At 42.5% G+C, this 1,751-nt stretch overlaps 1 protein-coding gene across 2 annotated transcripts in view; it reads left to right on the forward strand.

Annotated features, from left to right (window-relative positions):
* Window positions 1-20: 20 nt before the first annotated feature.
* Window positions 21-1,751, forward strand: part of HINT3 (histidine triad nucleotide binding protein 3) — an 8,914-nt gene continuing 7,183 nt past the window's right edge. The window contains exon 1 of one of the 2 annotated variants that reach the window (XM_025209006.1): window positions 21-781. In XM_025209006.1, coding sequence (XP_025064791.1) covers window positions 650-781 — 132 coding nt within the window. In that variant the 5' untranslated portion in view covers window positions 21-649. The remainder of the gene's footprint in view (window positions 782-1,751) is intronic. The other variant, XM_006027728.3, reaches the window with a different exon arrangement.

The following is a 1,751-nucleotide window of genomic DNA, read 5'->3' on the forward strand; positions in this document are numbered from 1 at the left end:
CCCCCCCACTTCTCTTCTCCAAACCAAATACTCCTAGTTCCTTCAGCCTTTTGTCAGTGGGCCGTGTTTCACTTTCCAAAGTGAAAGTATCTCATGCCTCTTGATAAATCTGTGCTGTGTCCACACCTCTGGTTTCTGTGCCCTGTCCTGGTTTTGTTGATTTCAGGATAGGAAGCAAAAGGGTTACGTATAAACAGTTGTTTTCTGGGGATGGAAAGAAGTAAGCAGTGAAATTCCCTTGCGGGATTTGTTTTGGGACTGGTCCTGTTTCATATATTCGTAAATGATCTGGAAAAGGGTGGACAGTGGTGTGGGGGTGGCCAGATTTGTGTTTAACAAAATGATTCAAAGTGATGAAGACCCACAGGCAGACTGTGAGCACTTGCAGAAGGATCTGGTACGACTGAGCAAATAAGCAATTTAAATGGAAGATGAAATTCAGGTAAGTAGATAGTGTGAAGTATACATAAGCGTAAAGTGATGCACATGGGCAAAAACTGCTTACACTCTGATTTTTCTCCTAGCTGTGACCACACAGGAAACAGATTTGGAAGTTGTTGTGGACAGTTGGTTTGCTAAAAACATCAGCTCGGAGGTCTGCAGCCCTCAAAATGGCAAACAAAATGTTGGGAAGGAAATTGTATACAAAATGAAAAGTCTCATTATGTACCTGTATAAATCCATGATGTGTCCACACCTTGACCACTGTGCCCAGTTCTGCACCCCACACCTCAAAAAAGATGTAGAAGAACTGGAGAAGGCCCAGAGAAAGGCAACAAGGGTGATTAGCAGTATGGAGAGGTGTCCATATGAGGAGAGGCTACAGTGGTTACATCTGTACAGTTTAAAAAAGAAAAAAAATTGAAATGGTGAAGAGCAAGTAAATAAGGCTTAATCACTTGCTAGCTTTTAGACAAAAGCTAAAGGTTGCAAAATGAAATCAGTAGGTAGTAATTTTAAACAAGAGGCAATTCTTTTTTCACACAGGCTATCTTTTTGTTACACGTTTCAAGTGTGGAACTCGTTGCCAACAGATATTGTGGAAGCTGACGGTTCAGCCAGGTTCAAAAAAGGGATGGGACAAATTCCTGAATAAAAGGCATCAGTAGCTTTTGAGCATGGGAGTCAGGAGCACAGCCTCTGAATCAAAAATTCCTACAGTTTAAATGCTGGAGGCTGCAAGTGAGAGAAGAACAGGGGAAAACACCCTGCATCCAATCTCTGCTTGGTGTGATGCAGGATACTGGCCAAGACAGACCTCTGGTCTGACCCAGTAAATGGTAGCTCTTAGTTTCTTAAGAATGCAGAATGCGCTGTGTTCAAAAGCGTGTCCATGCAATTGCTCCCCTAAAAGCCATGCAGTTGCTCCCCTAAAAAACATGGCCCACAGAAATCTTTGCTACTTAAATATTTCCCAGACCTTCAGAGCTACAGTGTTACTCGAAGACGGTGATTCTCAAGCAGGGTGCTGCAGCACCACGGGGTGCTTTGATATCTTCTTCAGGAGTGCTCAAGGTGCCACACAACATTAGCACTATCAAGTCCATGAACATTATTAAGATAAACCCACAGGTTTCACATAGGAATCCTTAGTGTCGAAAAAAATTCTGGTATTTTATGGGCTTTCTGAGCTCTTTGCAACAGAACAATTATGCCCACTTTTTGGTTGTCAGCAAAACACGCTGGCGTTTTTTGCTAGGTGCTTTGAATCTAATAAGGGGTTCCTTGAATCTAAAAAGATTTAGAACCGC

The sequence above is a fragment of the Alligator sinensis genome, unplaced genomic scaffold (assembly GCF_000455745.1).
Source record: "Alligator sinensis unplaced genomic scaffold, ASM45574v1 scaffold257_1, whole genome shotgun sequence".
Lineage (NCBI taxonomy): Eukaryota > Metazoa > Chordata > Crocodylia > Alligatoridae > Alligator > Alligator sinensis.